The 20,101-nt window shown below is 45.4% G+C and overlaps 1 protein-coding gene across 3 annotated transcripts in view; it reads left to right on the forward strand.

The window, feature by feature from the left end:
- The window catches only part of RAB10 (RAB10, member RAS oncogene family), an 82,838-nt gene that overhangs the window by 41,646 nt on the left and 21,091 nt on the right, over positions 1–20,101 (forward strand). For all 3 annotated transcript variants that reach the window (XM_063441938.1, XM_063441939.1, XM_063441937.1), the window contains 2 exons: positions 598–658; positions 15,495–15,633. In XM_063441938.1, coding sequence (XP_063298008.1) covers positions 598–658; positions 15,495–15,633 — 200 coding nt within the window. The remainder of the gene's footprint in view (positions 1–597; positions 659–15,494; positions 15,634–20,101) is intronic.

Below are 20,101 nucleotides of genomic sequence, written 5' to 3' on the forward strand. Positions count from 1 at the left end.
CTACTTTCTGGTTTGGGGGAAGATCGAGGTTGATGCAATATTTAGTGAGTTTCACTTGGAGTAGAAAGCTTAAAACGTATGTCTGTCTCAAATTCTAAACTACTTAATTTTGTTGTAGGATCTGGCATTCTTTATCCCAGGAACCATTACTACTTCAAACAATTTAAGTGGTTATGGTGCCTACAGTGTCCCTTTAATGGTCATTTCTTTCCATTTTATATATGTTTCTTAACGATGTCGTTTAACGTGGATCAGTGGAGCAGTAAATTAAAACCTTCTGTTGTGTATCAGTGTTCCCGAACAGTGGGCTGTCTCTTGTATTGCTGCTTAACTGCATTGATCCCCTTATTCCAGCACAAGCTTGGAAGCTGGTCCAAGAACACGTGTAAATATAGGGTGGGGTAGACCATCCCATTAGGGATTGCTAGAGAATTAATTAAATAGGCTTTAGTTGCCTATTATGTGGGTTTCTCTTCTGATCGTATAAGGCCCAGCACTAATGTGTCTACATTCCCCGCATCTTTGGGTTAATTTATCGTCCTTGTTTACCTTTAGCACTTCAAGTCCTCTAATCCCAACTTGTTTTGTCTCTTACAGGAATAGATTTCAAGATCAAAACAGTGGAATTACAAGGAAAAAAGATCAAATTACAGATATGGTAAGTGAGCCTTTCAAAACTTTCAGAACCTTTGTTGTGAAAATACAACACAATGACACAGGATATGATATAAATTAACATCTATACATCATCCAGCCTATAACACCCGCATGTGCATAGTCTTAAATTCGTTATAGGGTGTACTTCTATGCCATATTAATGAATGGGGATAATGCCCCAAAAAATGGAATTGGGGAAGAAAAACAAACAAAAAACAGGCAACATGTGGACATGAAAAAACACAAGGGCTCCAGTATATAGTGTGTTGGTGGGTTAACGGTAAAAGGCAGCAAAAACTAGGTCTGAGCCTGCTGGCGCAGTGGGTGGAGTTAAACTAGCTGCCAGAATTGCTTATATTCTCTTTAGTCCTCTGCAATGGGATCAATGACAGTGGAGCGAGATCTTGCCGTGGAATGGACTCCCATATTGTCCATTGTTCTCTGGCACCCTTGGGGGTGCATCTTGTTCTAATATACCCCCAAATGCACACAATGTTGGTGCAGCTACTTTATCATTCTTGCTTAGGTTATTAAGATTGAGAATCTCCAGTGACACAGACTTTGCTGCATGTTTGACGCTCTTGACTTAATAATCATGTTGCTTCTGCCAGAGTTTCTTCATAAACTATCGTGTTAGGCGCCACTGGGAACGATACCATGTAAGCCTTGCGTATTGTATATAATAAAGGAAGACCTTGTATATAGAGCCCATATGTTTTACTGCACACATTCTATCTGAAGTCTGTTGGATGTGGCTATATGTTTTTCTTAGGAGAACCCTATGGCTGACTGAGATTTGTTTCAAATCAAAGGATAACTAAATGTGTTTTTTTACAAAAGGTGAAAAGTTAGCGCACTTGTTTTATTAGATTTAATTTTCAGGTTTATTTCTGCAAATATAAAATATGCATATATTTGGCATTGGGAATAGTTTATTTAAAGGAACACTATAGTCACCTAAATTACTTTAGCTAAATAAAGCAGTTTTAGTGTATAGATCATTCCTCTGCAATTTCACTGCTCAATTCACTGTCATTTAGGCACTGGCTTTCTATAACGGATGATTTGTGCTGATACTCGGTGTAGTTGTAATATCTGGCTTTCTATAACGGATGATTTGTGCTGATACTCGGTGTAGTTGCAGTATCTGGCTTTCTATAACGGATGGTTTGTGCTGATACTCGGTGTAGTTGTAATATCTGGCTTTCTATAACGGATGATTTGTGCTGATACTCGGTGTAGTTGCAGTATCTGGCTTTCTATAACGGATGATTTGTGCTGATACTCGGTGTAGTTGTAGTAGCTGGCTTTCTATAACGGATGATTTGTGCTGATACTCGGTGTAGTTGCAGTAGCTGGCTTTCTATAACGGATGATTTGTGCTGATACTCGGTGTAGTTGCAGTAGCTGGCTTTCTATAACGGATGATTTGTGCTGATACTCGGTGTAGTTGTAGTAGCTGGCTTTCTATAACGGATGATCTGTGCGGATACTCGGTGTAGTTGTAGTATCTGGCTTTCTATAACGGATGATCTGTGCTGATATTCGGTGTAGTTGCAGTATCTGGCTTTCTATAACGGATGATTTGTGCGGATACTCGGTGTAGTTGTAGTATCTGGCTTTCTATAACGGATGATTTGTGCTGATACTCGGTGTAGTTGCAGTATCTGGCTTTCTATAACGGATGATCTGTGCGGATACTCGGTGTAGTTGTAATATCTGGCTTTCTATAACGGATGATTTGTGCTGATACTCGGTGTAGTTGCAGTATCTGGCTTTCTATAACGGATGATTTGTGCGGATACTCGGTGTAGTTGTAATATCTGGCTTTCTATAACGGATGATTTGTGCTGATACTCGGTGTAGTTGCAGTATCTGGCTTTCTATAACGGATGATTTGTGCTGATACTCGGTGTAGTTGCAGTAGCTGGCTTTCTATAACGGATGATTTGTGCTGATACTCGGTGTAGTTGTAGTATCTGGCTTTCTATAACGGATGATTTGTGCGGATACTCGGTGTAGTTGTAGTATCTGGCTTTCTGTAACGGATGATCTGTGCGGATACTCGGTGTAGTTGTAGTAGCTGGCTTTCTATAACGGATGATCTGTGCGGATACTCGGTGTAGTTGCAGTATCTGGCTTTCTATAACGGATGATTTGTGCTGATACTCAGTGTAGTTGCAGTAGCTGGCTTTCTATAACGGATGATTTGTGCTGATACTCGGTGTAGTTGTAGTAGCTGGCTTTCTATAACGGATGATTTGTGCTGATACTCGGTGTAGTTGTAGTATCTGGCTTTCTATAACGGATGATCTGTGCGGATACTCGGTGTAGTTGTAGTAGCTGGCTTTCTATAACGGATGATCTGTGCGGATACTCGGTGTAGTTGCAGTATCTGGCTTTCTATAAAGGATGATCTGTGCTGATACTCGGTGTAGTTGCAGTATCTGGCTTTCTATAACGGATGATTTGTGCGGATACTCGGTGTAGTTGCAGTATCTGGCTTTCTATAACGGATGATTTGTGCTGATACTCGGTGTAGTTGTAGTATCTGGCTTTCTATAAAGGATGATCTGTGCTGATACTCAGTGTAGTTGCAGTATCTGGCTTTCTATAACGGATGATTTGTGCTGATACTCGGTGTAGTTGCAGTATCTGGCTTTCTATAACGGATGATTTGTGCGGATACTCGGTGTAGTTGTAGTAGCTGGCTTTCTATAACGGATGATTTGTGCTGATACTCGGTGTAGTTGTAGTATCTGGCTTTCTATAACGGATGATTTGTGCGGATACTCGGTGTAGTTGTAGTATCTGGCTTTCTATAACGGATGATTTGTGTTGATACTCGGTGTAGTTGCAGTATCTGGCTTTCTATAACGGATGATTTGTGCTGATCCTCGGTGTAGTTGTAGTATCTGGCTTTCTATAACGGATGATTTGTGCGGATACTCGGTGTAGTTGTAGTATCTGGCTTTCTATAACGGATGATTTGTGCTGATACTCGGTGTAGTTGTAGTATCTGGCTTTCTGTAACGGTTGATCTGTACGGATACTCGGTGTAGTTGCAGTATCTGGCTTTCTATAACGGATGATTTGTGCTGATACTCTGTAGTTGCAGTATCTGGCTTTCTATAACGGATGGTTTGTGCTGATACTCGGTGTAGTTGCAGTATCTGGCTTTCTATAACGGATGATTTGTGCTGATACTCGGTGTAGTTGTAGTAGCTGGCTTTCTATAACGGATGATCTGTACGGATACTCGGTGTAGTTGCAGTATCTGGCTTTCTATAACGGATGATTTGTGCTGATACTCTGTAGTTGCAGTATCAGGCTTTCTATAACGGATGGTTTGTGCTGATACTCGGTGTAGTTGCAGTATCTGGCTTTCTATAACGGATGATTTGTGCTGATACTCGGTGTAGTTGTAGTAGCTGGCTTTCTATAACGGATGATCTGTGCTGATACTCAGTGTAGTTGCAGTATCTGGCTTTCTATAACGGATGATTTGTGCGGATACTCAGTGTAGTTGCAGTATCTGGCTTTCTATAACGGATGATTTGTGCTGATACTCGGTGTAGTTGCAGTATCTGGCTTTCTATAACGGATGATTTGTGCTGATACTCGGTGTAGTTGTAGTATCTGGCTTTCTATAACGGATGATCTGTGCTGATACTCGGTGTAGTTGCAGTATCTGGCTTTCTATAACGGATGATCTGTGCGGATACTCGGTGTAGTTGTAGTATCTGGCTTTCTATAACGGATGATTTGTGCTGATACTCGGTGTAGTTGTAGTATCTGGCTTTCTATAACGGATGATTTGTGCGGATACTCTGTGTAGTTGTAGTAGCTGGCTTTCTATAACGGATGATTTGTGCGGATACTCGGTGTAGTTGTAGTATCTGGCTTTCTATAACGGATGATTTGTGCTGATACTCGGTGTAGTTGCAGTATCTGGCTTTCTATAACGGATGATTTGTGTTGATACTCGGTGTAGTTGCAGTATCTGGCTTTCTATAACGGATGATTTGTGCTGATCCTCGGTGTAGTTGTAGTATCTGGCTTTCTATAACGGATGATTTGTGCGGATACTCGGTGTAGTTGTAGTATCTGGCTTTCTATAACGGATGATTTGTGCTGATACTCGGTGTAGTTGTAGTATCTGGCTTTCTATAACGGATGATCTGTGCTGATACTCAGTGTAGTTGCAGTATCTGGCTTTCTATAACGGATGATTTGTGCGGATACTCAGTGTAGTTGCAGTATCTGGCTTTCTATAACGGATGATTTGTGCTGATACTCGGTGTAGTTGTAGTATCTGGCTTTCTATAACGGATGATCTGTGCTGATACTCAGTGTAGTTGCAGTATCTGGCTTTCTATAACGGATGATCTGTGCTGATACTCAGTGTAGTTGCAGTATCTGGGTTTCTATAACGGATGATTTGTGCGGATACTCAGTGTAGTTGCAGTATCTGGCTTTCTATAACGGATGATTTGTGCTGATACTCGGTGTAGTTGCAGTATCTGGCTTTCTATAACGGATGATTTGTGCGGATACTCGGTGTAGTTGTAGTAGCTGGCTTTCTATAACGGATGATTTGTGCGGATACTCGGTGTAGTTGCAGTATCTGGCTTTCTATAACGGATGATTTGTGCGGATACTCGGTGTAGTTGTAGTAGCTGGCTTTCTATAACGGATGATTTGTGTGGATACTCGGTGTAGTTGCAGTATCTGGCTTTCTATAACGGATGATTTGTGCGGATACTCGGTGTAGTTGTAGTAGCTGGCTTTCTATAAAGGATGATCTGTGCGGATACTCGGTGTAGTTGCAGTATCTGGCTTTCTATAACGGATGATTTGTGCGGATACTCGGTGTAGTTGCAGTATCTGGCTTTCTATAACGGATGATTTGTGCTGATACTCGGTGTAGTTGTAGTATCTGGCTTTCTATAACGGATGATTTGTGCGGATACTCGGTGTAGTTGTAGTAGCTGGCTTTCTATAACGGATGATTTGTGCGGATACTCGGTGTAGTTGTAGTAGCTGGCTTTCTATAACGGATGATTTGTGCGGATACTCGGTGTAGTTGTAGTATCTGGCTTTCTATAACGGATGATTTGTGCGGATACTCGGTGTAGTTGCAGTATCTGGCTTTCTATAACGGATGATCTGTGCTGATACTCGGTGTAGTTGCAGTATCTGGCTTTCTATAACGGATGGTTTGTGCTGATACTCTGTAGTTGTAATATCTGGCTTTCTATAACGGATGGTTTGTGCTGATACTCGGTGTAGTTGCAGTAGCTGGCTTTCTATAACGGATGATTTGTGCGGATACTCGGTGTAGTTGCAGTATCTGGCTTTCTATAACGGATGATTTGTGCGGATACTCGGTGTAGTTGCAGTATCTGGCTTTCTATAACGCATGATTTGTGCTGATACTCGGTGTAGTTGCAGTATCTGGCTTTCTATAAAGGATGATTTGTGCGGATACTCGGTGTAGTTGTAATATCTGGCTTTCTATAACGGATGATTTGTGCGGATACTCGGTGTAGTTGTAGTATCTGGCTTTCTATAACGGATGATTTGTGCGGGTACTCGGTGTAGTTGTAGTATCTGGCTTTCTATAACGGATGATTTGTGCGGATACTCGGTGTAGTTGCAGTATCTGGCTTTCTATAACGGATGATTTGTGCGGATACTCTGTAGTTGCAGTATCTGGCTTTCTATAACGGATGATTTGTGTTGATACTCGGTGTAGTTGCAGTATCTGGCTTTCTATAACTGATGATTGGTGCTGATACTCGGTGTAGTTGCAGTATCTGGCTTTCTATAACGGATGATTTGTGCGGATACTCGGTGTAGTTGCAGTATCTGGCTTTCTATAACGGATGATTTGTGCGGATACTCTGTAGTTGCAGTATCTGGCTTTCTATAACGGATGGTTTGTGCTGATACTCGGTGTAGTTGCAGTAGCTGGCTTTCTATAACGGATGATTTGTGTTGATACTCGGTGTAGTTGCAGTATCTGGCTTTCTATAACGGATGATTTGTGCTGATACTCGGTGTAGTTGCAGTATCTGGCTTTCTATAACGCATGATTTGTGCTGATCCTCGGTGTAGTTGTAGTATCTGGCTTTCTATAACGGATGATTTGTGCGGATACTCGGTGTAGTTGCAGTATCTGGCTTTCTATAACGGATGATCTGTGCTGATACTCGGTGTAGTTGTAGTATCTTGCTTTCTATAACGGATGATTTGTGCGGATACTCAGTGTAGTTGCAGTATCTGGCTTTCTATAACGGATGATTTGTGCTGATACTCGGTGTAGTTGCAGTATCTGGCTTTCTATAACGGATGATTTGTGCTGATACTCGGTGTAGTTGCAGTATCTGGCTTTCTATAACGGATGATTTGTGCGGATACTCGGTGTAGTTGCAGTATCTGGCTTTCTATAACGGATGTTTTGTGCGGATACTTGGTGTAGTTGCAGTATCTGGCTTTCTATAACGGATGATTTGTGCTGATACTCGGTGTAGTTACAGTATCTTGCTTTCTATAACGGATGATTTGTGCTGATACTCTGTAGTTGTAGTAGCTGGCTTTCTATAACGGATGGTTTGTGCTGATACTCGGTGTAGTTGCAGTATCTGGCTTTCTATAACGGATGATCTGTGCTGATATTCGGTGTAGTTGTAGTAGCTGGCTTTCTATAACGGATGATTTGTGAGGATACTTGGTGTAGTTGCAGTATCTGGCTTTCTATAACGGATGATTTGTGCGGATACTCGGTGTAGTTGTAGTATCTGGCTTTCTATAACGGATGATCTGTGCTGATATTCGGTGTAGTTGTAGTATCTGGCTTTCTATAACGGATGATTTGTGCGGATACTCGGTGTAGTTGTAGTAGCTGGCTTTCTATAACAAATGATTTGTGCGGATACTCGGTGTAGTTGTAGTAGCTGGCTTTCTATAACGGATGATTTGTGCTGATACTCGGTGTAGTTGCAGTATCTGGCTTTCTATAACGGATGATTTGTGCGGATACTCTGTAGTTGTAATATCTGGCTTTCTATAACGGATGATTTGTGCGGATACTCGGTGTAGTTGCAGTATCTGGCTTTCTATAACGGATGATTTGTGCTGATACTCGGTGTAGTTGCAGTATCTGGCTTTCTATAACGTATGATTTGTGCGGATACTCTGTAGTTGTAATATCTGGCTTTCTATAACGGATGATTTGTGCGGATACTCTGTAGTTGCAGTATCTGGCTTTCTATAACAGATGATCTGTGCCAGAGTTTTTGTTGGGATGTATTAAACACAGCTTGGCTTTGCAGGTTACTGTAGCTGTTTCCTCTGCTTTTGCCATTTGCCCTTTGCCATTCTGTATGAAATCCCTGCACATGTCTGATAGGTCACAGGCTCCTTACTTTCCTGGTTTAACTTCCTACTTATTATACTGGTGCTGGCTGCTTCTGCTAAAGCATGCTATTTATTTCTGTGTAAAAATCCCCTCCTTTAGTCAGTTCCTCTGCCCCCTGACTTGTTGTATTGCAGGTAGAGCTGTAAAAAATGCTCGGTGAAGGTTATGTATACAATTGTTGCGTTTGATTTCACATTTGCATCATTTTTTTGTGATTACACCATTTTCTTCACCTTCTATGCTCTATGCCCTCCTATAGAAAGCTCTGTCACTGCGCTCTCTGCATTTTATGCCCTCCTATAGAAAGCTCTGTCACTGTGCTCTCTGCATTCTATGCCCTCCTATAGAAAGCTCTGTCACTGCGCTCTCTGCATTTTATGCCCTCCTATAGAAAGCTCTGTCACTGCGCTCTCTGCTTTCTATGCCCTCCTATGGAAAGCTCTGTCACTGCGCTCTCTGCATTCTATGCCCCCTATAGAAAGCTCTGTCACTGCTCTCTCTGCATTCTATGCCCTCCTATAGAAAGCGTTGTCTCTGCGCTCTCTGCATTCTATGCCCTCCTATAGAAAGCTCTGTCTCTGCATTCTATGCCCTACTATAGAAAGCTCTGTTACTGCACTCTCTGCATTCTATGCCCTCCTATAGAAAGCTCTGTCACTGCGCTCTCTGCATTCTATGCCCTCCTATAGAAAGCTCTGTCACTGCGCTCTCTGCATTCTATGCCCTACTATAGAAAGCTCTGTCACTGCGCTCTCTGCATTCTATGCCCTACTATAGAAAGCTCTGTCACTGCGCTCTCTGCATTCTATGCCCTCCTATAGAAAGCGTTGTCACTGCGCTCTCTGCATTCTAAGCCCTCCTATAGAAAGCTCTGTTACTGCACTCTCTGCATTCTATGCCCTCCTATAGAAAGCTGTCACTGCGCTCTCTGCATTCTATGCCCTCCTATAGAAAGCGTTGTCTCTGCGCTCTCTGCATTCTATGCCCTCCTATAGAAAGCGCTGTCTCTGCACTCTCTGCATTCTATGCCCTCCTATAGAAAGCTCTGTTACTGCATTCTATGCCCTCCTATAGAAAGCTGTCACTGCGCTCTCTGCATTCTATGCCCTCCTATAGAAAGCTCTGTTACTGCATTCTATGCCCTCCTATAGAAAGCTGTCACTGCACTCTCTGCATTCTATGCCCTCCTATAGAAAGCTGTCACTGCGCTCTCTGCATTCTATGCCCTCCTATAGAAAGCTGTCACTGCGCTCTCTGCATTCTATGCCCTCCTATAGAAAGCTCTGTCACTGCGTTCTTTGCATTCTATGCCCTCCTATAGAAAGCTCTGTTACTGCGCTGTCTGCATTCTATGCCCTCCTATAGAAAGCTCTGTTACTGCATTTTATGCCCTCCTATAGAAAGCTGTTACTGCACTCTCTGCATTCTATGCCCTCCTATAGAAAGCTCTGTTACTGCGCTCTCTGCATTCTATGCCCTCCTATAGAAAGCTGTCACTGCGCTCTCTGCATTCTATGCCCTCCTATAGAAAGCTTTCTCTGCGCTCTCTGCATTCTATGCCCTCCTATAGAAAGCTCTGTTACTGCACTCTCTGCATTCTATGCCCTCCTATAGAAAGCTCTGTTACTGCATTCTATGCCCTCCTATAGAAAGCTGTCACTGCGCTCTCTGCATTCTATGCCCTCCTATAGAAAGCTCTGTCACTGCGCTCTCTGCATTCTATGCCCTACTATAGAAAGGTTTGTCTCTGCACTCTCTGCATTCTATGCCCTCCTATAGAAAGCTCTGTCTCTGCATTCTATGCCCTCCTATAGAAAGCGTTGTCTCTGCGCTCTCTGCATTCTATGCCCTCCTATAGAAAGATCTGTTACTGCGCTGTCTTCATTCTATGCCCTCCTATAGAAAGCTCTCTCTGCATTCTATGCCCTCCTATAGAAATCTTTCATTGTTCTCTTTACATTCTATGCCCTCCTATAGAAAGCTCTGTTACTGCATTTTATGCCCTCCTATAGAAAGCTGTTACTGCACTCTCTGCATTCTATGCCCTCCTATAGAAAGCTGTCACTGCGCTCTCTGCATTCTATGCCCTCCTATAGAAAGCTCTGTCACTGCACTCTCTGCATTCCATGCCCTCCTATAGAAAGCTCTGTCTCTGCGCTCTCTGCATTCTATGCCCTCCTATAGAAAGCGTTGTCTCTGCGCTCTCTGCATTCTATGCCCTCCTATAGAACGCTCTGTTACTGCGCTCTCTGCATTCTATGCCCTCCTATAGAAAGCTGTCACTGCGCTCTCTGCATTCTATGCCCTCCTATAGAAAGCTGTCACTGCGCTCTCTGCATTCTATGCCCTCCTATAGAAAGCTCTGTTACTGCACTCTCTGCATTCTATGCCCTCCTATAGAAAGCTTTTACTGCATTCTATACCCTCCTATAGAAAGCTGTCACTGCGCTCTCTGCATTCTATGCCCTCCTATAGAAAGCTCTGTTACTGCACTCTCTGCATTCTATGCCCTCCTATAGAAAGCTCTGTCTCTGCATTCTATGCCCTCCTATAGAAAGCTCTGTCACTGCATTCTATGCCCTCCTATAGAAAGCTCTGTCACTGCATTCTATGCCCTCCTATAGAAAGCTCTATCACTGCATTCTATGCCCTCCTATAGAAAGCTCTGTCACTGCATTCTATGCCCTCCTATAGAAAGCTGTCACTGCGCTCTCTGCATTGTATGCCCTCCTATAGAAAGCTGTCACTGCGCTCTCTGCATTCTATGCCCTCCTATAGAAAGCTCTGTTACTGCACTCTCTGCATTCTATGCCCTCCTACAGAAAGCTCTGTCTCTGCATTCTATGCCCTCCTATAGAAAGCTCTGTTACTGCATTCTATGCCCTCCTATAGAAAGCTCACTGCGCTCTCTGCATTCTATGCCCTACTATAGAAAGCTCTGTTACTGCATTCTATGCCCTCCTATAGAAAGCTGTCACTGCACTCTCTGCATTCTATGCCCTCCTATAGAAAGCTCTGTCTCTGCATTCTATGCCCTCCTATCGAAAGCTCTGTTACTGCATTCTATGCCCTCCTATAGAAAGCTGTCACTGCGCTCTCTGCATTCTATGCCCTCCTATAGAAAGCTGTCACTTCGCTCTCTGCATTCTATGCCCTACTATAGAAAGCTGTTACTGCACTCTCTGCATTCTATGCCCTCCTATAGAAAGCTCTGTCACTGCGCTCTCTGCATTCTATGCCCTCCTATAGAAAGCTCTGTCACTGCGCTCTCTGCATTCTATGCCCTACTATAGAAAGCGTTTGTCTCTGCGCTCTCTGCATTCTATGCTCTCCTATAGAAAGCTCTGTCACTGCGCTCTCTGCATTCTATGCCCTCCTCTAGAAATCTCTGTCTCTGCATTCTATGCCCTCCTATAGAAAGCTCTGTCACTGCGCTCTCTGCATTCTATGCCCTCCTATAGAAAGCTGTCACTGCGCTCTCTGCATTCTATGCCCTACTATAGAAAGCGTTTGTCTCTGCGCTCTCTGCATTCTATGCTCTCCTATAGAAAGCTCTGTCACTGCGCTCTCTGCATTCTATGCCCTCCTATAGAAAGCTCTGTCACTGTGCTCTCTGCATTCTATGCTCTCCTATAGAAAGCTCTGTCACTGCGCTCTCTGCATTCTATGCCCTCCTCTAGAAAGCTCTGTCTCTGCATTCTATGCCCTCCTATAGAAAGCTCTGTCACTGCGCTCTCTGCATTCTATGCCCTACTATAGAAAGCGTTTGTCTCTGCGCTCTCTGCATTCTATGCCCTCCTCTAGAAAGCTCTGTCTCTGCATTCTATGCCCTCCTATAGAAAGCTCTGTCACTGCGCTCTCTGCATTCTATGCCCTCCTATAGAAAGCTGTCACTGCGCTCTCTGCATTCTATGCCCTACTATAGAAAGCGTTTGTCTCTGCGCTCTCTGCATTCTATGCTCTCCTATAGAAAGCTCTGTCACTGCGCTCTCTGCATTCTATGCCCTCCTCTAGAAAGCTCTGTCTCTGCATTCTATGCCCTCCTATAGAAAGCTCTGTCACTGCGCTCTCTGCATTCTATGCCCTCCTATAGAAAGCTCTGTCACTGTGCTCTCGGCATTCTATGCGCTCCTATAGAAAGCTCTGTTACAGTGTTCTCCATCTAACTCTCTTGGTTCCTGTTTGGTTGCACATATTAAACCTTATTAAATTGTTCCTGAAAAGCCCAGCTGCAGATCAATGAATAGCTCCAGTCAGCTCTTACTTCCATCTGCTGCTCGTTGGCAGTGTGTGTTGTGACCCTGGTAGTGTACTGGCACACTAGGTGCGGGAATTGTTTCATTTTCATTCCTTCACTGTAGCTGTTGATACATTTGGTTTCCACTTTTCCCTCCTGTGCAATGGGTGTTTGGATGTCTGTTGTGTCCTTTGAGTAGGGCAAGAATGCCGTAACATTTTTGTAATCCTGCGCATTGCAGCTGCTGGTTTGTCTGCTTTAGTCCAGATTTGTAGCCACATTTGTGTTTCCCATATGTCTAAATTCCCAGAAACTTGTGTGTCTGATACGGTAGGTCTCACATCTCAGTACAAAGATCAGGCCATGGTGGGGACAGCATTTGCTAATAGTGTGTAGGGAGACCCAAGATCCTGAAATCATTAGAAAGGTGATAAACCACCCTTCAGGGCCTGTATCCTTCCACCAAGCTAGGTGATGGATCTCCTGCACTGTAGAACAGTCTGGTAACGAGATACCAGGGCTTGTAGGCTTTGCCAGCTAGTTACTGGTGGAACCTGCAGTGGACATTGCAACCATTGTGTAACTGTTGCAACAGGCATTCAGTTATTTGTCCCAAAATTGAGCTTTTGTAGCTTAGTATGCTCTCATTGTCATTCTTGTTATATGTGTGAGGAGTTCATTGAGATACATAGTGAATTGGATGTCACAAATGACCTACCAATTGTAGAACTAACTGAACATAGAATGAAAATACAATTAACATATTTAAAAAAAGAATCCCCTCAGATTCATTGAAAATGAAGCTGCACAGACAGCCAATATGTTAGTAACTTGTATCGCGCATGTCGAAGATATCGAGGGCGAGGGAGTCACTCAGTTTGAGCGTAGATATGGGTATAAAATAAATACAATGTGCTGAAAGACCATTGGACTCTCTTGGTGTAGCAGAATGAAAAATCCTGATCTCAAACGGTCTGCTCTAATCCACAGGTTAGAAGGCGAGTAGTTGTGTCATATGTCTTGGCCTTTTCACAAACTTTGAGAAATCTCCACCCCAAAAGCCAAGTGGGTGACTGTCCATATAGTCTGTAAGCCCTCCATTCTGCTGTCCAAATGTTTCCAGATTCCCAGCGCCTGAGACATGCAGAGCGGTGTGAGGAGCGGCTGCAGCCAACCACTGCTCACAATGCTCAGGTCTGATGGCTGCCGCGAGAGTCTGCGTGGGACAGGCTGATACTGGTAGTCTGTGCTGTGTGTGTCAGAGAATGTGTAGTTTGTATGGGTCCGTGTGCCCAACCACAGTGTATCCCAACCACATGCAGCCAGTGCAGACTCACACCGCTCGAACATCACACACAGTACAAACTATGAAAAAGAGGGAGACTATGGGAGGGCAGAGAGTAAAACACTCGGAGTAATACTGAGGCAATCTAGTAGCTAGAGAATTTTTAGACTTTACTAGATTGTCATGATGGACACGTAGATTCAGCTATCACTTTAGTTCTTTGGACAAGTAGATATAAAAAAAATAATCCCACTCCCCTGTATATAGACCGCTGACCTGGCATTCGAATAGAAGGCAGTCAGTCACATAAAGGCACACTTTCTCAGAGCGTTTACAAGAAGCGTTTGCTTTAGATGCTGCAGTGATGTTTAGCTTCGTTGTGACTCCATAGATTCCACTAGAAAATGGAACCATCTCGACTGATATTAGCTGTAATATGGGACTTCTGCTATATGGGACTTGGTGCAGGGTATATTGAGATGATGAAAACAGTGAAAAGTCTCACCACCAGTAATCAGACTTACTAAAGCTTCACACTGTAAATGGCCATGTAGCAGGCTTCTTGGCAGGCTTGTGCCTCGCTGTGATCCCATGGATCTGTCAGGCTTGTGCCTCGCTGTGATCCCATGGATCTGTCAGGCCTGTGCCTCGCTGTGATCCCGTGGGTCTGGGTCAGGCCTGTGCCTCGCTGTGAACCCGTGGCTCTGGGTCAGGCCTGTGCCTCGCTGTGATCCCGTGGCTCTGGGTCAGGCCTGTGCCTCGCTGTGAACCCGTGGCTCTGGGTCAGGCCTGTGCCTCGCTGTGATCCCGTGGATCTGGGTCAGGCCTGTGCCTCGCTGTGATCCCGTGGCTCTGGGTCAGGCCTGTGCCTCGCTGTGAACCCGTGGCTCTGGGTCAGGCCTGTGCCTCGCTGTGAAACCCGTGGCTCTGGGTCAGGCCTGTGCCTCGCTGTGAAACCCGTGGCTCTGGGTCAGGCCTGTGCCTCGCTGTGAACCCGTGGCTCTGGGTCAGGCCTGTGCCTTGCTCTGAGCCCTTGGAACAGTGTAAGCAGGCAGCCTTTGCCTTGTAGTTCCCTGTAGCATGTACTACTTGGGGTTAGGTGGTTTCTATTCCCCCTCCTTGGTCAGTCCCTGGTGGTTTCTATTCCCCCTCCTTGGTCAGTCCCTGGTGGTTTCTATTCCCCCTCCTTGGTCAGTCCCCGGTGGTTTCTATTCCCCCTCCTCATTGGCCATGTTCCCTGGATTGGGATGCATGTTGCTAAATATACATTTAAGAGAAAACTCAAACATCACTTAGAATGATTTTACTTAATGGAGTTTTTTTTACAGAGAAGCAACTGCCTCCTTTTGCATTTTTGACCTGGTAAAGTGTCCCAAAATGTTAGAAAAAATAACAAGCGTGCAGGACATAAAGTGTACAGGGGTTCTTGGTGTATGTGGAAAATACAGAGGAGCACATTTTATACTTACTGGAGCATACGTCCGGTGGTTTACAAAGATGTAATGTGCATGCTCAATGTGTCCTTCCATCAGAAACATCTGGACAAGCCATCAGGGTTGATTTCACTGTGCAAGGACTGGACGGCTATTTTATTTATTTAAAGAAACGCATGTAATATAAATGTTTTAACTTTCTGTATTTCTTTAAGCTAAAACGTCTTGCCTTTATTATTTGCTGTTATTTTTGTTTATTCTAACTATTCCTATCCCCACACTATGCTTACCCCTATGAGAGCTGTAGGGGCACATTACTCCCCCCCCCTCTCCTTTAAAGCACCATGTTGTGTTTCATGGACTTGTTATCTGGTTCAGTGTCAGATTTCCCCTCCCCCACCCTCTAGTATTCAGGCCCAGGCACTAGTGTATATTAACTGTTTGTTTCTCTCTATCCAGGGACACCGCCGGACAGGAGCGATTCCACACCATCACCACCTCTTATTACCGAGGGGCCATGGGAATCATGTTGGTGTATGATATCACAAACGCCAAAAGCTTTGAGAACATCAGCAAATGGCTCCGAAATATAGACGAGGTAAGCCCAGTCATGACCGGGCACGTTGATGCGTTAATTCAGCATGTTCTGATTGATAGCGGCACGCACTAAATATTACACATTACCGCAGCCTCGGGTATATTCTGCCTTTATTGGACACTGCAGCAATAGGCAGCTCAGCTAAGGAGCCCTGCGCTTTGTTTTGGGGAGAAGGTGTTTAGGTAGTACAGCATTGCCAAACTCCCACTTATTTAAAATGTCCTTTTGCTGTCATTAATTACATGGATCTTTGTGAATGTTTCTTGCTGCCTTCAGATTTTGCTTGATTAAGATAAATTGGTAATGGGCAATTCTCAATCTTTTAGCCACGGGTGGCTAAAAAAGTTTCCTTTTCCATGTGTCATACAGCGTCCGATGGACCATGTGGCAGAGCATTTGTTGGTCCTATACTCAGATGACCATGTGTTTGCTTCCAGTGTGACACAGCACAGTTAATCCAGTATAAACCTGTTTTGGGTAGTTGAGGTTTGGAGGATACGTAAGGGTGACTAGTGGTTTGGATGGTCCGGTATGATAATACAAATCAGATATCTTGTTTTCTTGTAATATGTATGTAAGTCTCGGACACGTGATGTCTTTCTAATGAAACCTAATTTGTGTGTCTGAACAATTAGATTGTAATGTGTGTCTGTTGGGTTTTGTTAAATTTCCGCAATCCCTGTGTACTGAAGGTGGTAACACCGTGCTAGCAATAGGGTGAACAAACGTTTATTGATGCCCAAGTAGTTCCTTAATTTTGCAATGTGTTTTTAGCCCCATGTTACGAGCTGGTTAAATGTATTCGAAATAAAAAGTGAAAAAACTTGAGTCATTTGTTTCTTTGAAAGTGGCCCTTTAAGTCATTTCCTATCTGGGTTGCATAAGGGCTTTGGGACAGACAGGAATGTGGCTGTGTGCGTTCTCTGATTGTGACTAATGCAGGGAGTGTCACTGATAGTGTATTACTGTGCAATTTAAGTGGAATTATTCTTCCAGTTTGAAATTCCTGTTCAAATAGTTTCTGTTTAGTGGGGCATTACAGCAGATTTTACCCATTTTAGTTTATTGTTTTTTGGCAAAACTGTTGTACAATGCTGCTTGTCTCCTTCTGTGCTGAAAGGCTGCTGCGTTACTCGCTCTTCTTTTGTGATGATTTCTCGTTAAAGCTGCTGTAGAACACCTGTCATGTGGCAGAGGAACATTTTGCGCTTGGATTCTGCCCTTTCCATTCTCATCTTCAGGAGGGATCGACCGATATAGATTTTTTTTTTAGAGCCATTACCGATAATCTGTGAACTTTCAGGCCAATAGCCGATAACTTACCGATATTCTGTACATTTACCATTTAAAAAAAAAAAAAACAATTTCTACACAAATCTACTGTTAACTGAACATGTTTATTTGATTTATTTTGCAAATCTTTATTTTTATTAAGGTAAATGCACAGAATATACATGCCAGTCAGAATTTGTTTTCAAGAATATGTGTGTGTGTAGTGGATGCAGTTAGAGTATTTGATTAGTGAATGCAGTGTGTTTGTGTGTGAATGCAGTGTGTTTGTGTAGTGTGTGTGTATAATGCATGCAGTGTGTGTGTCATGTTTTTGTAGGTATGTTAAGTGTGTAAAAAAAGAAGCCTTCTTATTTTTTTTTTAAACTTTATTTTATTCTTTTTAATATTACCCTTATGACTTTTCTATACTCAGAGGAGATTAGCCACTTCTCTTGTTGGAACCTCTTCCACATCTCAAAGGGGAGGATTTAACCTAGATTTTAGCCAAATGCAGTGTAAACTGCTGTGTATCTTTTAGGGATGCACCGAAATTTTGGCAGCTGAAATCTTTGGACTAAAATAGGTCAAATTTGCAGATTAAATAAAATAAAAAAATAATAACTAAATTTTTGTAGTGCATAGTTTAACAGACATGCTTGCGTTGACTGCATTTGGGATGGGGGGGAAACACTAAGGGACAGGAGAGAGGGGAAAGAACACCATGGGACACGGGAGGGGGGGGGAAGGAAGAAAACACTACCGTACAGGGGAGGGGGGGAGGAAAAAACCCTATGGGACGGGGGGGGGGGAGGAAAGAACACTATGGGACGGGGGGGGGGGGGGGAGAGGAAAGAACACTATGGGACGGGGGGGGGGAGAGGAAAGAACACTATGGGACGGGGGGGGGAGAGGAAAGAACACTATGGGACGGGGGGGGAGAGGAAAGAACACTATGGGACGGGGGGGGAGAGGAAAGAACACTATGGGACAGGGGGGGGAGAGGAAAGAACACTATGGGACGGGGGGGGGGAGGAAAGAACACTATGGGACGGGGGGGGGAGGAAAGAACACTATGGGACAGGGGGGGGGAGGAAAGAACACTATGGGACGGGGGGGGAGAGGAAAGAACACTATGGGACAGGGGGGGGGGGAGGAAAGAACACTATGGGACAGGGGGGGGGGAGGAAAGAACACTATGGGACGGGGGGGAGGAAAGAACACTATGGGACGGGGGAGGGGGAGGAAAGAACACTATGGGACGGGGGAGGGGGAGGAAAGAACACTATGGGACAGGGGGGGGAGGAAAGAACACTATGGGACAGGGGGGGGGGGAGGAAAGAACACTATGGGACAGGGGGGGGGGGAGGAAAGAACACTATGGGACAGGGGGGGGGAGGAAAGAACACTATGGGACAGGGGGGGGGAGGAAAGAACACTATGGGACAGGGGGGGGGAGAGGAAAGAACACTATGGGACAGGGGGGGGGAGGAAAGAACACTATGGGACGGGGGAGGGGGAGGAAAGAACACTATGGGACAGGGGGGGGAGGAAAGAACACTATGGGACAGGGGGGGGAGGAAAGAACACTATGGGACAGGGGGGGAGGAAAGAACACTATGGGACAGGGGGGGAGGAAAGAACACTATGGGACAGGGGGGGAGGAAAGAACACTATGGGACAGGGGGGGGAGGAAAGAACACTAAGGGACAGGGGAGGGGGGGAGGAAAGAACACTATGGGACAGGGGGGGAGGAAAGAACACTATGGGACGGGGGGGAAAGAACACTATGGGACAGGGGAGGGGGGGAGGAAAGAACACTATGGGACAGGGGGGGAGGAAAGAACACTATGGGACAGGGGAGGGGGGGAGGAAAGAACACTATGGGACAGGGGAGGGGGAGAGGAAAAACACTATGGGACAGGGGAGGGGGGGAGGAAAAACACTATGGGACAGGGGATAGGGGGAGGAAAGACACTATGGGACAGGGGATAGGGGGAGGAAAGACACTATGGGACAGGGGATAGGGGGAGGAAAAACACTATGGGACAGGGGATAGGGGAAAGAACACCATGGGACACGGGAGGGGGGGAAGGAAAAAAACACTACCGTACAGGGGAGGGGGGGGGGGGGAGGAAAAAACCCTATGGGACAGGGGGGGGGGAGGAAAGAACACTATGGGACAGGGGAGGGGGGAGGAAAGAACACTATGGGACAGGGGAGGGGGAGAGGAAGAACACTATGGGACAGGGGAGGGGGAGAGGAAGAACACTATGGGACAGGGGAGGGGGGGAGGAAAGAACACTATGGGACAGGGGATAGGGGGAGGAAAGACACTATGGGACAGGGGATAGGGGGAGGAAAAACACTATGGGACAGGGGATAGGGGAAAGAACACCATGGGACACGGGAGGGGGGGGAAGGAAAAAAACACTACCGTACAGGGGAGGGGGGGGGGAGGAAAAAACCCTATGGGACAGGGGGGGGGGGAGGAAAGAACACTATGGGACAGGGGGGTGGGAGGAAAGAACACTATGGGACAGGGGGGGGGGGGAGGAAAGAACACTATGGGACAGGGGAGGGGGGGAGGAAAGAACACTATGGGACAGGGGAGGGGGGGAGGAAAGAACACTATGGGACAGGGGAGGGGGGAGGAAAGAACACTATGGGACGGGGGAGGGGGAGGAAAGAACACTATGGGACGGGGGGGAGGAAAGAACACTATGGGACGGGGGGGAGGAAAGAACACTATGGGACAGGGGAGGGGGGAGGAAAGAACACTATGGGACGGGGGAGGGGGAGGAAAGAACACTATGGGACGGGGGGGAGGAAAGAACACTATGGGACAGGGGGGGGAGGAAAGAACACTATGGGACAGGGGGGGGAGGAAAGAACACTATGGGACGGGGGGGGAAAGAACACTATGGGACAGGGGAGGGGGGGAGGAAAGAACACTAAGGGACAGGGGAGGGGGGGAGGAAAGAACACTATGGGACAGGGGAGGGGGGGAGGAAAGAACACCATGGGACAGGGGAGGGGGGAGGAAAGAACACTATGGGACAGGGGAGGGGGGGAGGAAAGAACACTATGGGACAGGGGAGGGGGGGAGGAAAGAACACTATGGGACAGGGGAGGGGGGGAGGAAAGAACACTATGGGACAGGGGAGGGGGAGAGGAAAAACACTATGGGACAGGGGAG

This window comes from Pelobates fuscus, chromosome 2, assembly GCF_036172605.1.
Source record: "Pelobates fuscus isolate aPelFus1 chromosome 2, aPelFus1.pri, whole genome shotgun sequence".
NCBI classification, from domain to species: domain Eukaryota; kingdom Metazoa; phylum Chordata; class Amphibia; order Anura; family Pelobatidae; genus Pelobates; species Pelobates fuscus.